This window comes from Echinops telfairi, unplaced genomic scaffold, assembly GCF_000313985.2.
Source record: "Echinops telfairi isolate 266 unplaced genomic scaffold, ASM31398v2 ScPeMD7_7400;HRSCAF=8409, whole genome shotgun sequence".
Lineage (NCBI taxonomy): Eukaryota > Metazoa > Chordata > Mammalia > Afrosoricida > Tenrecidae > Echinops > Echinops telfairi.
This window is the reverse complement of record NW_022111300.1, coordinates 3,306,814-3,323,292: the sequence shown is the minus strand read 5'-3', so window position 1 is coordinate 3,323,292 and position 16,479 is coordinate 3,306,814. Positions and strand designations below refer to the sequence as shown.

The 16,479-nt window shown below is 55.4% G+C and overlaps 1 protein-coding gene across 2 annotated transcripts in view; it reads left to right on the top strand.

Annotated features, from left to right (window-relative positions):
* Positions 1-14,883, top strand: part of EMILIN2 (elastin microfibril interfacer 2) — a 57,699-nt gene extending 42,816 nt beyond the window's left edge. For both annotated transcript variants that reach the window (XM_045296213.1, XM_045296214.1), the window contains 4 exons: positions 6,586-6,993; positions 8,631-8,663; positions 9,409-9,537; positions 13,859-14,883. In XM_045296213.1, the coding sequence (XP_045152148.1) occupies positions 6,586-6,993; positions 8,631-8,663; positions 9,409-9,537; positions 13,859-14,196 (908 nt within the window). In that variant the 3' untranslated portion in view covers positions 14,197-14,883. The remainder of the gene's footprint in view (positions 1-6,585; positions 6,994-8,630; positions 8,664-9,408; positions 9,538-13,858) is intronic.
* Positions 14,884-16,479: the final 1,596 nt, after the last annotated feature.

Genomic DNA, 16,479 nt, shown 5'->3' with positions numbered 1-16,479 from the left:
TGCTCGTTCTCATTCTTCAGGCATGAGAACGCATCGGGGAGGAACCCTTGGCTCTTCTGACGCATTCTACTCCGATGGCCGCTCTTGGAATTGGAAACATATGCTCACTTCAGTTTAAAGCAGTTGCCTGCCAGAGTTTTCCTTGCAGAACGAGCATGATGCTGGACAGCCCTGGCTATAGATTGTAACAAATGTGCGCATTGGAGACAGTGCAGATGCTCTGAGGAGCGCAGGCCAGGAGGGGCTGGGTGGGGCTCAGGGGCCCGGCGGCGGGGAGGCAGGAGCCACCGGCATCACATGCGGCCTTTTCCTTCATGTCTTGGCTCTGATGTCACTGATGTGGGGGTGTTCCATTCCCACAGCACTCACACTGACTCCCCACAGAGATTGCTTGAGGAGATTTGGCCCTTCGAGACAGGAGAGTAAAACGTCTTGCAGCAAAACCAAAGACCCTTCATCGCTATGAGTCGGAATCGGCTCAACGGCGGTGAGTGTGAGTTGATTGAGCAAAAGTATCAGAGTGTGAAGTGTTCTTTCGTGGCATACCATCCATCGACGTCTGTGCATGTCTGCCAGGACACCACATCAAAATGACAGCGATGAGACACACACACACACACACATCAAAATGACAACGATCACACACACACACACACATCAAAATGACAGCGATCACACACACACACACACACACACATCAAAATGACAACGATCACACACACACACACATCAAAATGACAGCGATCACACACACACACACACACACATCAAAATGACAACGATCACACACACACACATCAAAATGACAACGATCACACACACACACACACACACATCAAAATGACAACGATCACACACACACACACACACACACACACAGCCCCAAAGGACTCACATCATGTTCCCTTTCAGCGTTCTTTGAGTTTGGGGCACAAAAAGAAGTCCGGAGGATCCGATCAGGGCTGTAGGGTGGATGATGTAGGTGGATGAGGTAAGGTTTTCCAACAAATTTATCCCAGGACAGCCCTTGCGGCCCTCGAAGAATGAGCCGGCGCATTGCTGTGATGGAGAAAAACATGCTTTGATGCAAATTTCCTTGCCTTTTTTTTTCCCCCCTCACAATGCAGTTTTCAATTTTCTTAACCATTCTTCCTAATGAACCCCCCTGATTGCCCTGTGGCCTTTGAGAAAGTGGACCAAGGTCACTCCTTGGCATCGCCACAGAAACATGCCATCGCCTTCTCAGCAGGTCTCTTTGGAAGCCTCGGTTTCGATAGGGCCTTCTTCACGACAGCTCTCCACTCAGGACAAGATGCGACTTTCTGAGAGACCTTGCCCGCACCTGTCCACTGACAGCCCAGACACCTCTTTATTTGGAATAAGCCCAGGCATGTCTGAACTGGAAACCTGGTAGCAATACTTTTTCATTTACCTTCGTATTTTTTCCTTCTTTTCGTCTGCCTTCAGCTGTGACAGGGCAGGCCTGGGCAGTGAGCATTTACAGAAGGGAGCTACCACGGTCCACTCTGCCAGGACCCAGGAGGGCGGTCACTGCGAGCACCCCATTTCAAGGCCCGCAGGAAGGATGCCGAGTCAGGTCCACAGACACCCTCACGCGCCCAGCTTTCTTTATTCTGGGGGAAAAACCTGTGTGCCCTGTGCCAGACCCCTTGCTAGGCCCTGAGCATGAAAGATAATTCTCGTTCTGGCTTCCGGTATCATAATCCAAATGGAAGGGAAAGATCTAAAACAGGACACGTCCCCTAGAGACCCAAGACCTTCATGCCATGGTCCAGGGGTGATTGTCCAAACCCTGGCGGCTTCCTTGGGGAGGGGAGATTTTAATTGGGATTTGAAGGATGGTGCCACCTCCCTCAGGAGGATGCTGGAGGAGGCCCTCCTGGCCGGCCCGCCCGGAGTGTAAACGCAAAGAAAGGTACATGGTGAAGGGAGTTCAGCTCAGGGGGCCCAAGGAGGTTGGGGCAGGTTGGGGAGCCCACGCAAGGTCAGGCTGCAGGTCCAAGTTTGATTTTTACTAGCAGGGCAATCCTTGACGATTTGTTAGCAGGGTGTAATATGATGCAGAATGTTTTCTAAGGATATTCCATAGAAAACATCGAAGACTCCGAGAGATGCTTTCAAAATTAGAATCCCTTGAATTTAGTCACAGGTGTGTGTGTGTGTGTGTGTGTGTGTGTGTATGGGAGGGAGAGAGAGATCCAGGGAGGGAGGAGAGGCGAGAGGGCGAACACGGGACTCTGAGTGCCCAGGTGGGCCACCAGGGAGAGTGACAGGTGCTGAGCAAAGCGGCTGCTTTGGAGGGTCTGGCGCGGGTGGGAAGAGAAGACGGAGCAGTGGGAGGGAGCTGAACCACCGTTATTTTGGGGTACTTGAGCAATTCACTGGGTGTCATGGGAATGAGGAAAACTATCTTTTGTTTTTCAAGTTTGGATGGAGACATGTCAACTGACGTATTTGTAGGCTAAAAAGAAGGAGCCAGTGAGGAGGGCAAGAGTGAGGAGGAGAGGTGTGTGGTGGGGTGGAGCCCTTTGAGGGGAGCTGGGAGGGGGACTCGGAGGGTGTGTGCCGAGGGCAGCAGAGGTCTGGGGAGGGAGGGCAGCTGTGAGCCAGGAGGGAGGAAGGGAGGCCATGGGGAGGAGAGAGAAGAAAGCTAGGTCCAGACTCACCCAGTGTTGTGTAAAGAGAGGAAGGGGAGAGACTGGTCTTCCTGGATGACTTCCTCATCAAGTTTTACAGAAACGATGCCTACCCAATTCAAGGAGGGAGTCGGTGCAGAAAAGCTCATCAGGAAGCCAGTTGTTCCGCCCTCCTCTCTCCTGGCATCTTGCCCACTGGCAGCTGGTTTCCCCCGATATTTACTTCCCTCTTGCTAAATTGTTTTATCAACTTGAGGCATTCGACGCTAACTTTCTCATCTCTTCCCCTCTCTCTTTCTGATATAGTCGGATATTGTGCTCATAAGGGCCTACATGTCATTCTCTGGATAGGTGGCTGTTCTCTGAATTAAGAGTAGTTTGTTGCATTATTATTTGCTTAAATTATTTGCATGTTGGGGTTACTTCCTGCCCCCGCCAGCCTCTGGATATCACTTCCTCCATCCGAGAACAAGAGGACCTTGGGACGCCTGGTTCTTTTCTTTGTCAGTTGGCAGCCCGCTTCCCTGCCACCCCCCCAACCCCTGGATTCTGGGGTTATGGGCCATGTTTCCTCCCCTAGGTTTTCTACACCACTTTCACTCAGAATCGCCTTAGAACGTCCTCGAACCTCTCTCAGCCCGGCGAGGGCCCTTCCTGTGCTCGGCGTCTCATTTCCAGTGGCGTGGAAAGAAGGGGTCCTGGGAGATCGTTGTTGCTTGTTTTAAACGTCTGAAAACATCTGACAATGATTGTGTTCTACGCTATTCATTGAGGAATATCTTGGCAGGGTCGTAGAGAATTCAAGGTTTCCAATAGCAATGCCTGGACATTTGAAGGTATTTTTCTCTTTCTTGCTTCTCTCTTGTTTTCTACTTTTCAATATTATTGCTGGGAAGCTTGATGGTGTGGTTCTGACTGGAAGCAACTTAATCTCACTCACACACACACACACACACACACACACACGCACACACACACGAACCTTGTAAGTCTTCTGTTCCTTCTCAGTGTTCAGAACATGGCTTTGTATGGGTTTTTCATTTTCTTTTTCTTCCTTTCTGGGAAGACACACGCTCACGTTATCTAGGTACGTACACACCTGTGTGTTTTTATAATTCTTATTCTACCCCCTCCCTGTGAGTCCTGCACCCCAGTTTGCTCTTCTGATCTCCTTCTCTGGAAGATTCTGAGTTTCTTCTGGCTGTCCTCACTGAAGAGCCCCGGCAGCGGAGGGAGAGACCTGGTGAACGCTACAAGAAGAAAATGCGGTTCTGCTTTTGGTGTCAAGAAAGGGGCTGGCCCCCAGCCACCAGTTCTCTTGAAGCTGGCGATTCTGGAGGGGCCTGTTCGGCAGCTCACTGCCATTGACTCCAGGCGGACTCACAGGGACCCTGGAGAGTAAGGCAGCACTGCCGCTGTGGGGTCCGGCACCACCACTCTCTCTGGGAGTGGTGAACCTCATTTTTCTCCCACCGCAGGGCTGATGGTTTCAAACTTCTGACGGTGTGGCTGGCCCAACAGCAACAGGCTAGTCCGTCTGCGGAGGAGAATCATGGGAACTCACCAAACCAGATTCACCCAGGTGGGGCTGGAGTGGCCGACATACAGAAGGATGAGCCAGGACCATCTCTTGTCTCCTAGACAGCTCCTGCAGGCCTTTTAATGTATGCTCCTTGATAAGTTTGGAGACAAGGCTATTGAAGGCCACGGATGTGCTGGATATCGATATTCAGCGGAACCTTATTGAGAAACCATCGAGGTACTTTTTGCACCTCCGCCCTTCATTTCGCCAAGTCCTCTGGCCTGGCTACCCTGTGTTCCTGGTTCCGATCCCACTCAAAGCTCGTGGCATGTGACGTTTCTGAAGATTCCCTGAATCATCAACATGGAGTTGGTGGTCTTCATTCTCTCCGTCAAAGCGAACGAGGGGGCAGCTCCCTGAGCCCGTGGGCATCTGAGTTCATCCTTGCTTGCCGCTTCCACTGGGCTTCTTCTAGGACATGCAATTAAAGTGATTTCCCCATTAACTGGAAAAAACTAACCCATAAAATGTACAGCCTTCGAAACCCATTTGAATCGTTTTCCACACAGTCTCACAGGGTCAGGGGACGTCCGGCTTCCAAGGTAACGGGTTTCACAGTGCTCTGCTCTGCCTCCTGGGTCTCTGTGCAGCCCTGGGGCATCCCAGCATGCAGGTGGCCATCCCGGGCCCATCCGCCGAGGCCCTGGGAGCAGCAGCGCAGCAGGAGGAGAGCCAGGAAGTGGGGAGGTTATGTAACGTGCGGCCCATCGCCTCCGCCAACAGGGGCCTCCTTTGCCATGAGGCCAGAGGAACTGGTGGGCGACTGGCTACCTTTTTGGGTCCAAGAGTCTGTGGAGGAATTGTGCTGAATAGGGGGAGAATGCACATCAGAATGTCAAATAATCATGGCGTCCACTTACGAAATGCCCTGGAGGTGGGGTGAAGCGCTGAAACTATTATCGTGGGATAATCTTTAAACCTTCAGTCAAAAACATCCCTGGAGAAGGACATCATGGCTGGTGAAGTGGAGGGTAGCTACAAAGAGGAAGGCTCCAAGTCACCCGGTGACTGCAACCAGGGCTCAGGCACAGGAATCCCGGTGAGGAGGCTGCGGGACCAGGCATCGCAGGCCGCTCTGAGTCGGAACCCACCCGATGGCACCTAATAAGGACAACTGTCGTCCTCAAAATGAACGTGGGTTAACTTAACTAGTCAAAGGGGCCTGCCTTGAGTTTCCTTAAGATCTATGAGGGGGCTTCAAAAAAACTGTGAACAAATTCCACGATCTTTTCATTCCATCTTTTAAGGCCTCCTCTGCTGAACTGGCCACAGCAAGATTAGACAGAGGGAGGCAGGGCTTAGAAAAGATACAAATGACTCCCCAACTCTAGAAATGCCACCAGTGTCAACGCAGCACAGTCACAGCTGTCTGTGGCGAAGATCGGAATATGTGATTGGCGTTCTCAGGTACAGCAAAGGAAATCCAACTTACATCAGAACACAAACGAAGAAAGACTGAGAGACAAGCCCGGCCAGTCACCTGGCTCTGCGGCAACACGGGCGGGAAGGCTTCACCTGGCGGAGCTCCCTGAAGTGACGGCCCCTTTACCTTACACGGATTTTAGGGATTTTAGGGAAGAACTCCACGGTTGGTGAAAGGGCGGCGGGTGATTCTACAGCTTGGACTCTGGGGCGCCGGTGTCTCCCTGGAGCGTGGCGGCTGGACCCTTCCTAGTTATTTTGGGATGTCTTGTGGCCTCTCAGGAAGGGCTTCCTGGAAGGTTGGTTCCAGGAACAGAGTCAGCGGAGGAAAGGGTGGCAGCTTCCTGGCTGTATCACAGCCAGCCGCCATCCCAAGAAGGTAGGGAGATGGGAATCGGGAGTTTCTCCATTGGAATTTCCCTCCGTTGCTGGCTTGGGGGACGTGGCAGGAGGAATGGGCATTACTGTCCCTGTGAGGCCCGCACCCGAGCTCCCATGGCCTGTGTCCACCGTACACCCCCCTTGGCAGCCAGTGGATGAGAGGACAGGGGCCTCTCATTTTAGACACGGGGTGAAGGTCAGCAGCGCCAGGTCCCTTGAGAGACCTCTGTGGTGTCGGTGTGCAGTGACCACAGGGAGTTTGGGGTGCGGCTGCTTGGGAAAGTGCAACCCACCGTCGGTGCAGGAAGGGAAGGGGAAATGCTGCTGCTTCTCGGGCCCCTGTGGTCTCCCAGCAGCTCCCCAGGACCTCTATCCCCCGCCCCCGCCCCCTGTGTGTTTCTTGGAGGGGCACAGCGGAGTGGTTTAGGCCATGCTGTGCTTTGTCTCACAGACCAGGGATGAGAGCCATCAAGATTACCAGGAAGGGACCTGCGACTGAGATTTTTGACCCTGTGTTTTCCTCTCTCCTTTCCACATGCCCAGCGGAGGAACCTTCTGAAGCCCCCCAGCCACCGCCCGGAGGAAGGAAGGGCCCACTGGCTCCCGAAAGGCTGCCTGAGGCGCCCACCGAGCCAGCTCACCCGAAGCTGACTCCTGCCTCGCCACCAAGGCCCAGCGCTCCGCCACCTCCTGAGGACCCAGGACAGCGCTCTGTGCTGCCCCAGCGGCCCCTGTCGCCAAGACCCTCCAAAGAGATGCTGCCCCCGCCGGCATGGCCGGGCAGGACAGGGCTGCCCCTGCTGCCCGGGGCCACGGGGGTCATCATGGAGACAGGCCAGGCTGGGCCTCCGGGCAGAATGGGCATGTCTGGCAGGGGCTTGCCCCAGGGGGTGGATGGCCAAACGGGGCAGGCGGCCATCCCCAGCTCCGAAGGCTACGCAGGGGCACCAGGTAAGCCAGTCACAGCCACAGCTGGATGCGTCTGAGCCAGGGCCACTGAGGGCCTGCTGTCCCGGCTACGGGTGTGTGGGCACAGACTGTCCACTGGTGACTGACTGCTGCTGGGGGGTGGGGGTGGGTCCAGGGTCCAGCTTTCAGGGACACAGGTTCAGAAACGTAGCTTTCCCAGGGTGCTGCGGGCCTCAGGGACAGATTCCTGCTAATTAAACCCCCAGAGACGGGCACTCCAGGGGCAGGGCCGTACGTCACACTTAGAAATCTAATTCCCGATGGGTTGGAGCAGCCCTGCCACGTGGGCAGCTCACTTGTCTTCGCAGAAGGAAGGGGCCCTTGGGAAACCCCTTGTGGCTGGGGGGCTTGTTGAGTAGCAAAGGCAGGCAGCTCATCAGAGCAGTTAAGCAGGACATTGCTGGTTCAAATCCCAGTGCAGCAGTCACCAGTTTTGTGACCTGCTTAACCTCCTTGAGGCTCCGTTTCTTCAACTACAAAATTAGGCTGATAATAATAACACCTCTCAGGGAGTTACTGTGAGAAGCACAAGAAAAGCTGAGTTCATTGTTTACCTTGGAAGTATTCCGTGAAAGTTGTGAATGTCAACATGTCAATGTGATATGGCGGTGGTGGTAATGGTGGAGGTGGTGGTGATGTGATGATTGATGGTGGTGGAGGTGGTGGTGGTGGTGGAGATGGTGATGTTGGTAATGGTGTCTGAATACATGGAGTAGGAAGAAGCACACCAGAGGGAGCACTGATTCCTTTCCCAACATATGCCACATCCCGATTGAGCCATTGTTTATTTTTTGTCACCTTACCGAGAACCCTGTGGAGTTAGTGCTAGTTCTGTTTTACAGACAAGGAAACCAATGGCTTGTTTGGGTCAGCTCATGTTCACTGTTGTCGGGAGAGGGGGTTCGCGGCAGTCCCCCTGAAGCCAACCAGGCACAGGGCTGGGTTGGCATCAGTGCTGGCCCGGTGTACCCACTGGGAGGCAGGCAGGATCCGAGCTGAGGTGACAAGAGCCTCACCTTCTTTCCTCTACTCCTCCCGGCCCCCTGAGCGCAGTGTCCCCAGCATGACCTAGGACAGAGGCTGCCTCGCCTAAGACAACAGGGTCTCTTCCTTTGGTCCATGTGCCCTGGAAGCCTGCGCTCTGTCGAGCTACTTGTCATTTCCTGTCCACTCGTTTCACAAGCACATTCAGCCTAGATGGGGAGGTGGGCCTTGGGGACAGAGAACTCCCCTGGAGGGTAAGGTGCTCATTGGTTTGTGCATGTCTCCGGGGTGGTCTTCCCTGACCTGGGCGCCCTGGCCCGAGAGCCCCACCCTCCACCTCCTCCCAGGCCCCCCCAGCTGACTTGCCCTTGGTGCCTTGCTTTGCCCGTGGCCACTTGGGCAGAGAATGACAGGACAGGGATTGGTGGGTGCAAATGTGCATGTTCCTGGGAAGACAGTTCAGCGTGGACACCGTGTGTGTGTGTGTGTGTGTGTGTGTGTGTGTGTGTGTGTGTGTACTTCTCTCTCTAGCAGTGGAGATTTCATTTGAAAACCGAGGAACACGGTGGCAAATGGGGCTCAGAGAAGGAGCTGCTGTGTAGGAATTTGATCTTCCGTTCCCATTTGTTTTTCAGGATACCCCAAGTCACCTCCATTGGCCTCCCCAGGTACGTCTGGCCAGGGCCAGGAGGGTGGTTCTTCCTGGTGTCCGCCCGCGCCAATATTTCCTCCCTTCTCCCCCTGGGTATTAGCATGAGCTGTGGAAGGGCGGGCCTGAAGCCCTGCCCTGCTCCCAGGGATAAGCCCCTGCTGCCGGCAGTGCATCAGACTCCCAAGGTGGGCTCCCTGGAGAAAGGCCGAGTCATGCCACGACTAGGAATTTCCCTCATACTTCCTCCCAGCTCACTGTAAACTTTAGCCCTGATGAGTTTCCTGGGATCCAGGTTTTATTGGCTCATTATTAAGTAAGCAGCTCCCTAAATCATTCCCATGACGTATTCCCTATTCACCACAACCCTGTAAAACACACACACACACACACACACACACAGACAGACACTATCTCACCCACAGCTCATACACACTTAGTTTTTACATACAGTCTATTGGACACAGTCTCTCTTTTACACACACACACACACACACACACACACACACACACACACACTCACCACCCTCCTGCAGGTGTCTGTCCAGTTTCCCAGACATCTCAGCTGTCCTGACTGCTGACTCAGACCAGGCGGGCCGTGTGCACTTGGGTGTGATGAGTATGTGGACCCCGGCCATTCACCGCTGTACGGTGGGGTGGAGGGAGCGCTGCCCTTGGGCACTGCCACTTAGAGACTATCTGGGACCTGGCTGACAAGCCTCCTGCCCGAGAGCCTGCGCACAGCCTCCCTCTCTCTGCTGCAGGGTTTCCGGCACCTTCTGTGGTGTCTTTTTCGGCTGGCCTCACGCAGAAGCCCTTCCCCAGTGACAGCGGCGTCGTGCTCTTTAACAAAGTGCTGGTGAACGATGGGGACGTCTATAACCCCAGTACTGGTGAGTGCTTGAAGGGAAGTGGCCCTCCCAGTCCTCCACCCAACGCCTTTTACTCCAGGGAAGCAGGTGGTCCCCAGTCTCTCTCCCCTGGCCCATGACCTGGGTGGGGGAGGTGGGGAGCATCCGCACCTTCTCTGGAGAAGATGCCTTGCTGAGCAGCTCCGGGTCCCAGCTTTGAGGTTTCAATTGTGGGGGAGTGGCCAGCCTCCACAACTAAGTGTGGGTTCAATAGGTGCAATTGTATGGTTAAAATATATAAAGATTATAATAAAATCATAGAGAATAAGAGAGATAGGAGAGAGAGTAAAATAAAGAAGTCACACACATTTCATGATAGTGTGCTCACCTCCTGGATGGCCATGATCTTACAGGCCAGGTCTGCCCACAGCGAGGGCCAAGGGCAGGAGAGTGAGGCAAGGTGGGCCGGAGAGAGCCAAAGAGAGAGAGAGATTCATTGCTAACCAAGGCTTATGTATCTTTGGGATGTGCATGCCTCCTAATTACAGGTAAAGACATAGGTCACAGGAGGGGGTTGTACAGTAGGCAATACAAGCAAGAGGAGGGGGGTATACAATGGGCATAGGCGTAACAGGAAGATGAGCTAGGGGTGTACACATGATAGGAAGGGGAGGCAAGAAGGGCAGACCCTAGACTCATGATGGCAGCCTAACCTTTGTCACCCTTGAGTGGGCTTGACCTCCCCTTCAGGGAAACAATTTACTATTACCCTTATCAGAAGGGAGTGGCCCCTACTTATTATTGTGGGATAAACAGTGGTGTCTGCTTGCTCTGGATGGCTGATAACCCTCAGGGAGAAGAATCCCTGACCTACTTCTGTTGACCTCCAAGTGTATAGTCATTTGCCACGTGTAGCAAGCAGCTAAGTTTGGCATGTACTTGGGGGGAGACAACTTGGGAGAAATCTTTCTGTTTCCCACATTCAATGAATAAATGTTTCCCAGTTCTGCAGGGCTGTAGAGTGTGTGAGTGTATGTGTGTGTATATGAGTGTGTGAGTGTATGTGTGTGAGTGCAGAAGGACGTGTTTAGTTGTGAGGTCCACACGCTGGCCCTCACTTTGCCCCTGGATTAGGTGCTCACTGGGTTAGTGTTGGTTTCTACGGTTCTGCCTAGCAAACCTCCACCTTGTCCTGCCACCTCTTCTCGCAGCTGGGCGCAAGCCTCTTCTTTTTACCCATCGGGGACTCGGGCACCTTGGGGTAGGGCAGGCGAGGGGCTGTGCCATCTGATTGTCCCGTACTTGTGTGCTTTTGATCGACGGAGCCGCCAAGCCAGCAGCTGTGGTCCCCCTGAAGGGGGGACCAGGCCTCGTGTGGGGCCACCTGCTCGGGAAGTGTCAGCTCACGGGACTTCATATTCACTCTGTAGCACCTCCACCGAGGAGGGGGTTGCCGGGCTGCCCAGGAGGAGGATGAGCATGCAGGCCTCTTCCAGCCCATTCCTCCCAGGGCTGCATGGCGAGAGTTACCCCCACCTCCCAGGGCACACGGGAATCGCAAGGGGCCTCACGTGGGGGCTGTACGAGCCTCGGTGTCAGTGTGTTCCTGGGTCTGGGGCTGAGTTTTGGAAGAACCAGAGTGGTAATGCGAAGGAGCAGAGCAGGGTTAGCAGAGGGAGCACTTTGTGAAGGGCCTTGGGGACCTTTCCCAGGAGCTATGGGCCCTTCTGAGGGCAGCCTTTGCCCGTGGCGGCGGTGATGTGCTGTTGAGTCTCTTCGTACTCCTAGCCCCTGAGAAAACAGCACAGAGGCCCAGCTGCCCTCCTCTGGCTACCCAAGGGCACAAGGGAGGAGGAGATGCCAAGATGACACACCCCAAGATCAAGTGCACCAGGTGTTTCTTTACCATTTCTGACACCAACCGGTCCTCCCCCAGCACTCTCCTTTTCTGCCGGGTTTGAGAATTGTTGGAAATGGCCACAAGGAGCGCACAGGTGGAACGCGGTTATTAGGGACGTGAACAGGTGACCGCTGTCAGGGTCAGCAAACAGCAAGGGCCTTAGCGGTTGGTTCACAGCCACACCTCTCCTCTCCTCTCCTCAGCCAGCGGCCGAGTCTGTCTAGCCCTCAGCCTGCCCGCGCGCGGTCCTGCCTCCCAGACTCAGCCTCAGCCTTGGCTGTCCGGGCCTCGGCCCCGGCCTCGGCCTGGCTCCTTTGCTCTGCCTCACGGGCTCCGTGAGCAGCCTCTGGTGCCTCTTGGCCGTGGCCTCTGCCTCAGACAGAGATGTGGGTGGGTTCCTTCTTGGTGGTGGTGGGGGGGCTCTTCTTCCTTGATGGTGCTGGGCTTTGTCTCGGCTTCTGAGAGGGCTCTTGGACACAGAGGAATGGCTTTGCTGAAGGTGTGCTTTTTGTCTTTCCCCAAAGAAACAGAGGGCGGTGACTCGGTTCACACCCTCTTGTGAGGAGGCGGCTCAGAAAACATCCCTTCATCCTGTCCTTTAGCGTAGCAGAGAATTACCTGCAATATGACGTTATAACCGTAGCCAGAGAGTCTAGTTTCTACACGCCACATAAGGGCTTCTTTGTGGACATACCAGCCACTCTGTGGCACACGCGGAAGCTGCCACATAGGTTTGCAAGGCTAATACCTTTGCTGGCAGGTCTTTCTTCTCGTTAGCACTTTTTCCTCTTGCCCAGCTGGTTCCCAGGAGACCGGCTGTGTCGCGGTGGGCATGTCTTGGCCAGGGGCTCCGGGGGAGCTGGAGGAAGGAAGACAGGGACTTCCTTGGCTGCAGGTTTTCCGTCATCACATCACCCTCAGCCCACCCAGGGCTCCCAGCGTGCAGAAGGCAGTGGGTCTGAAATCTTGTCAAACAATCATTGGAGTTTGGAAGAATGAGCCTTCGGCCCTCCAGGCTGGTTGGAGGGACGTTTAGGAACCTGCATTTTCACCAGCTCCACAGGGGTCCTGGGTAGGTCGGGACTGTCTACCACTGCTTCAGGGTTGCCGGGGCCTGGGGCCTGGTCACTGCCTGCTGCGTTGGGTGGGGGACAGCCTGTGCAGGTGACCTGAGGAAGGTGGATGGTGACCACCTTTCTACACATTCCCCTGGTGCTCTACCTCCCCAGCTGTACCCTCCCGTGGAAGCAGGTGCTCTGTACAGGAGGTTGGGAGGTGAACACGTGGGAGGCCTCGCCCCGTGCAGATACTCTCAGAGCTGAAGGCAAGGCACTCGGAGTGCTGGGCCTCCAGAAGGGCCCCAGGTGCACTGCCATCGAGTCTGCCGACTCCCCGGGCCCTGCAGGTTACCCAGACTGCAGCCCCATCCCTCTCACAGCCTGGCTCTTGGGTTTGAACCCCCGACTATGCAGCTACCAGCCCCAAGCTAGGAAGGGGGCAGGCAGGTGGCTAGCTTTTTGGGGTGGATTTTTCCTGGTGGATTGGACCCAGGGTCTTTGGGCCCCCTTTTAGTGCCTGAGCCCCTCCGTGTTTTCTTAGCTCCTGGCCAGTCATGGGTCACTTTCAGTGCCCTCTCAATGCCTGCCCCCACCCCCTGCAGAACGTGGTGCAGGCAGATTCTTCCAGCTGGGGGCCCCGCCATCTCCCCACCTCCATTTTTGCCGCCTCCTGCCCTCACGTTCCCAGGTGTGGTTGACTGGCTTTGTGACCATCAGTGACTGCATGTGTATGGCCACAAATGGCTGCTCTCTGTACACACTGACCAAAGGCAAGGGGTCTGCCCCTTCAATGCCCAGTTGGCTGGGGTTGCCTGCAGCTGCTAGGCGGCAGGTCTCTTCTGGGTGGGCTCAGGGAAGTGGAGTCTCTACCCATCCTGCCCCCTGGGCCGGCAGTTCGTGTACTCACAGGGACTGATGGTACACAGCAGTCGGGCTGAGGCCAGCGGCCGTTGGACTTTGGGGTGCTGGGTAGCCCAGAGCAAGCTAAGTGCGGGGTGAGCTGCTTTCCCCAGAACTGCCGGTGTGAGCGTGGGTCACAGCCCGGGGCTTCGTGTTGCAGCTACTGATGGACCCCGTGGCCGGCCAGAAAGAGGTCTTTGGAAGCCAGCTCTCCTCCGAGCCATGCTAGTGGGGGCTTTATTCCTGGGGCCACTGCGGAGCTGTGAGGGGCCAGCGTTCCCAGAGCCGCTGTGGTGCAAGCAAGCGTGACATGGGTGACGCTGGCTTCTGGGCTGCGCAGCGCATGTCTTGGGGCGCTGCAAGCAGGAGCTGGTCCTCCCCACGGCGAAGGCAGGCTGACCAGCTCCCTCGGTGTGCCTGGCCTTCAAGGGGGACCACTGGGCAGCCTGGGCAAGTGGCCATGGTTAGCTGGTGGTGTATCACTAACACCATTGCCTTCTCGCAGGGATCTTCACGGCCCCCTACGAAGGGCGCTACCTGATCACCGCCACCCTCACTCCCGAGAGAGACGCGTACGTGGAAGCTGTGCTGTCAGTGTCCAACGCCAGCGTGGCCCAGCTGCACACAGCAGGCTACAAGAGGGAGTTTCTGGAATACCACCGGCCCCCGGGGGCACTCCACACGTGCGGGGGCCCGGGGGCCTTCCACCTCATCGTGCACTTGAAGGCAGGTGATGGGGTCAACATCGTGGTGACTGGGGGCAGACTGGCCCAAACAGACTTTGACGAGATGTACTCCACGTTCAGTGGGGTGTTCTTGTACCCCTTCCTTTCCCACCTCTAGATGTGCTGGGGCAGAGAGCAGATCGTTGTAAAAACTTGAAGTTTAATATATTCAGTTTATGTATTTGGAGCACTGATGTAGGGTTTCCCTGTCCATCCCACCCCTCCCCTGCCGCATGGGTCAGGCCACCACACTCCACTATTTCGAGGCAGGCAGCCAGAGGCTAATACGTGGCTGAAGCAGCCACCAACTTAGGCCACTCCACCTGACCAGCAGGGCGCCTCGGGAGTGCCCTTGCCTCTCAGTAGCCCCTGCTGTCCTGGGGTTTTCCCAGGGCCACCAGTAGGAGCCTGCCCGAGAGTCCTGGGCCTAGTTCTGTGCTTGGACTCGTGGGTGCTGGGTAAGACTCTGGTAGACCAGAGGCTGGCATCCTGTTGGTGGAGCTGGGAGGAGGCTGGCGTGGTTCCCTGTGGCTGTGGGCTTCCCGGGGGCGCAGAGCCGCGGCTCCCTGTCTGTATCTCACACTGCTCCGAGTGTCAACACTGAAGGGTGGGAGTGCTACTGCCCCCGCCCTGAGGCGGCAGCTCCAGGTAGGGTTGCTGTGTGTGTCACTGCTCACATGGCCCTTCCTTCCCTGGTGGCAGGGGTGCACAGCCTGTTCCTGATGCTTGTTGGGCTCCTTAAATGACATGTACAACATGAAGTACAAAGACAGGGAGGATCAATAAAGATGGAAAACCACTCCAAGTTATTTCTCTGAAGCCTGCTGCCTTTACGGTTTGGGAGATTAAAAAACAAACTGTGGAAAGGTACTTGATTTTTCAAAAAGTGGCTTTGGAAAGTGAGCTGGAATAAGCTATTCTCACGAAGTTGGTGTTGTTCCTTGCACTTGCAGAGACTGGCCTGGTGTGCTCGGTCAGCGTGTCCTGTGGTCCTGTGGCTCAAGGGTGCCCACTGTTCACCTGACCAGAGATGGCCACATTCCTGGTACCCACCCCCCACCCCGAACCACATAGCCAGGGCTCCTTTAAGTAACCAGAGGCCCCACAGAAATTGGTCACACAGAGGGCTTGGCCACCGTGAGAAAGGCTGCGCTAGTTCCTTCTACAGGGGCCGCTGAGAAAACCTGGGCGCACTGAACCCAGGCTCAAGGTGGCACAATCTGCTGGTCACTCGAGTGCCAATGTTCCAGGTGTGTGTGCGGGGGTACAAACAGGTCAAAGGCTTTTGGGTTCCTCTGACCCAACACAATGCTAGTCTACTGCTTACAAAGGAAGTTAACAGGGTGGCCACAGGACAAGCACTTCTCCCCTCTTCCCTCTGTTTCCTTTGCCGACCTGATGGGGGACCAAGTACCACAGACTTGTGTGGCTGGCTGTGACACCCTGGCCCACCGCTGTCCTGGAGAGGCAGCCTGGCTCACCCTCCCCGTTTCCTCAGCCAGGACCTGGCTCGAGGCAGCTGACTGATCACCCTTGGCTGTCCCAGAAATGACTCATGGAAAATAACCCCGAAGCAGGGGAGCATTTTCAGTAAAATCCAGCTGGCACATGGCCGTGTTTGTCCTCATGCTCCGCCCCCCCCTTTTGTAAAATGACTACTCCGTTCCACAGCTGACAAGGCAAGAACCAGAGAAGTGGCCCCCCGACACCCCCTAACTCCCTAGTAGGCCTCCCTAGTACATTTCAACAGCTCATCTACTGAGCAAGGTGAAGTTTAGCTCCCTGCACACCAAGACAGGCCAAGTAGAATGAATCCACAGATAGCAGGGTCCTAAGTTTACTTAACTGGCTCTACCCAGGGAACCTCTGGATCCTTAGGGAGGGAGGGAATGCAGATGGTTGGAACCATCTAAAGCCCCTGGCGGGGCCCTGGTGGCATAGTGGTCATGTGTTGGGCTGCCACCCTCAAGGCCCACAGTTCAACACCAGATGCTCCAAGGAAGAAAGATGGGGCTCTCCACTCCTGTCAACAGCCTCGGAGACTTCTCCCCTGATGGCACTCACCTGAACCCTTCCTTTCTGTTACCTTAAGTCTCGGCCACCGTTTCCTTGGGCCTCTTACCTGGCTGTCAAGTCGTGATGAAGAGGTGCGACATGCTTTCCCCACATGAAAGCAAGTGCCCATGTGCACCTGCACATGCTCAGGAAAGGGCTGTGCTCCTTGGCACACACTGGGGTACACCATACGGTAAGGGACGATTGTGAGACGGCAGAAGGGCAGGGGCTTAAGTGACATGGGACTTGGCTTTGATCAGAGAAAACTCTGACCCTCTTAATCTCATTGGGGGAGGCAAGACTCAGGACTGGACTGGACTCTCCAGCGCCCTGAACAGTCCTCTCA